Source organism: Phanerochaete carnosa (genome assembly GCF_000300595.1).
Source record: "Phanerochaete carnosa HHB-10118-sp unplaced genomic scaffold PHACAscaffold_7, whole genome shotgun sequence".
In the NCBI taxonomy this organism is placed as follows: Eukaryota; Fungi; Basidiomycota; class Agaricomycetes; order Polyporales; family Phanerochaetaceae; genus Phanerochaete; species Phanerochaete carnosa.
The window spans coordinates 1,861,787-1,864,289 of NW_006767634.1; the positions used below are offsets into that span (position 1 = coordinate 1,861,787).

General features: G+C 55.3%; 1 protein-coding gene across 1 annotated transcript; it reads right to left on the reverse strand.

The window, feature by feature from the left end:
• Positions 1–1,368: 1,368 nt before the first annotated feature.
• Positions 1,369–2,020, reverse strand: PHACADRAFT_211195 (uncharacterized protein; the record flags this gene model as incomplete). Its single annotated transcript, XM_007398132.1, has 3 exons — positions 1,369–1,392; positions 1,450–1,691; positions 1,732–2,020. The coding sequence occupies 3 exons, from the start codon at positions 2,018–2,020 to the stop codon at positions 1,369–1,371; spliced, it is 555 nt and encodes a 184-aa protein (XP_007398194.1).
• Positions 2,021–2,503: the final 483 nt, after the last annotated feature.

Consider the following 2,503-nt stretch of genomic DNA (forward strand, 5'->3'; position numbering starts at 1 on the left):
ATCATCGTCATTGGTGCGGTAGGGCTTTTGCACGCCGCATTCGTCTTGGTGCATTTCTATCAACTTAGCTACCCTCTCCCGCGTACGACAAGGACACGCACGAGGAAAGCTGATTGTCGGTCGCATTCTCGTCACTCGGAAGGATCTGTCTACGAAGAATCTGATCACTATATCCCTGTGAGTAGCCAGACTGTTGTAATCGACTTGTCTCTAACCAACGCATTAGATCTCTTCCGCGGTGTAATTGCCTGGACTGGTGAGACATCTCGTCCCTAGCTGGGCTCGTCCCACCATCTTCTGCATGGACAAAGCCAGCTCCCATTGCTCATCCAAGTTTCTTCGTCGCAGGAGCACTAAACCTCACATATAGACCTGCTCACACCATATATCCTCCGCAATGTCGTCATGTTTTTGTATCGTCAACGTGTTCTCTGCATCGTTGTCATTTCTCCTGTGTTATCGTGATATTTCAGCTGATCTAGTCCTGTATACAGTTAACGGAGCAGTTATTGCGCACATGGACTATTCATGCTTTGCTATGGTTCCTATAAATGTAGCATGCATTTCTGTTAGGTTATGTGCATCTGGATGACAAACAAGCCCTTTGTTAGTCGACGAAGGCCTTGACTTTATATACACATTTGGATTGGCTTATTATCCAAACCTAGTGATGTGCGGGCCCGGCCCAAGCCTTGGGCTTAAGCCCGGGCTTGCTCACAATACAACGAGTGTTCCGGTGCTATCAAAAGGGAATGTATTTGGGTGTAGTAGATTAATACTGCATGTACTCACTAAATTATAACCTCCAGAAGATCTACACCTGTGGAACAAGTCGAGTCGCAGCGAAGTCCACGAGCGTGCACCCACGGCAGGCACCAGATGGTGACGCACAATCGTGCTCGGCGGGAGCCGTTACATCTAGAATATCTACATTTTGTCTTCTATGTGCATATTAGGTCGCTCTCTCCTTATTATGAACTCAGGGAACGGTAACGGAGCCAGCACACCCAAGCCTGGGCTTCCGGGCCGGGCTTGGGCTTGACTACGCTCCGAGCCCGGCCTTGAGCCCGCTGCCAGGCTTGGCTCGGGCCAGGCTTTTTGGGCCGGGCTTGGCGGGCTTGGAGGCTTTGAGGCCCGGCCCGCACATCACTATCCAAACCCGAAGAAGGTATATAGTCACGCAACGCAGACTAGCTTTGATTGAGATGTTAGGTGAGGGTGAGCTTGTCGTCTCGGATGCAGTCAACTGCGGCTTGTAGCGAAGTCAATGCAACACCATTAATGTTGGACCTCGTGCTGATATAGTAATGGTGGCAGCTTTCGGCTACCATACAGATCTGGATTGTTAAACTAAGGTCGCCCGGTAGCTCAAACAATCATTTGGAACCAATGCTATACCATGAATGAGCCTCCGGTCACCGACTAAGGATCGGCGAGCCCTGGGCGTACGCCATCTATCTTGTCATCGTCCACAACAAACGTCCCCAGCTCATACTCGTCCTCGCTATTCAGCGGCGGGCTACTCCTTCCCGCACTGCTTCGCGCAGGCCCCGCATGGAATACGTCCCTCCGGGCAGTCCCACAGGCGAACATGGGCACGCTGGCGGTCGGCGCGGCCCGCGTCAACAGACTCCGGCCGTGGACCGCCACCTGGTCGTACCCCACGGGAGCCTGCGTGGATAAAGGCTCATCTGCGAAGCCGGCATTGCCGCTTGCGACGTCGCAGCTCACTGTACGCATCCGCATCCTCGGCTGCACCATCCTCAGCCTCGCTCCCTGAGTGCGCCGCCTCGATGCCCAGCCACGGGTTCGCCCGCGCGAGTGCACGCGCGTCGGAGGGCTTGCGCTTCTTGTGCTTTGTAGGGCGCGCAGGCTGGCGCATGTCCGAGGGCGGCTGCGAGGTACTGTCGGAGGCTTCGGTTGGTGAGTGTGCACGCGGTGGAGGTGGCAAGCCGCGACACAGCCGTCTTGGTGCGTCAGAGGGCGTGTATCGAGCGGTGGAGAGTCGACTTGCACGCATCTCTTCGTCTGTGCGGGGCTGCGTGAAGCAAAGGTGGCAACCAGAGGGCCATCAGATGGTGGATGATGCTGAGAACCCAGGTTGGCACCAGGGTCAGACACCGTATGGACGGTGACGAGGGTAATGCGAAGTGGATGGGCGGAGCTGGAGGCGGCACCTTCGCTTCAACAATCGAGGCTGTACCTGAAAGCCTTAATTTGGCGGTCAGTTTCGCAGGTGAGATCTTCAAGTATACCCCGTGATGAATCTCTCGGCAAGCCACAATCAGAAGCCGGCGAGGGGCAGTCTGCAAGCGGCTCTGGCTGTGGGTGCTGCATATACTCTTGGGAAAGGGGCGATAGCGCTATGGCAGAAATTAACATTAAAATGAGAGAAGTTATACGGCGCCCGGCTAGCGGAGTCCGCGGGCATTGCGGGCTGAGCTCGTCGTCGAGGCTGTGACACGTGTGGGTAGCGCCGCAGTTTAAGCGCTCGTCTTCGACT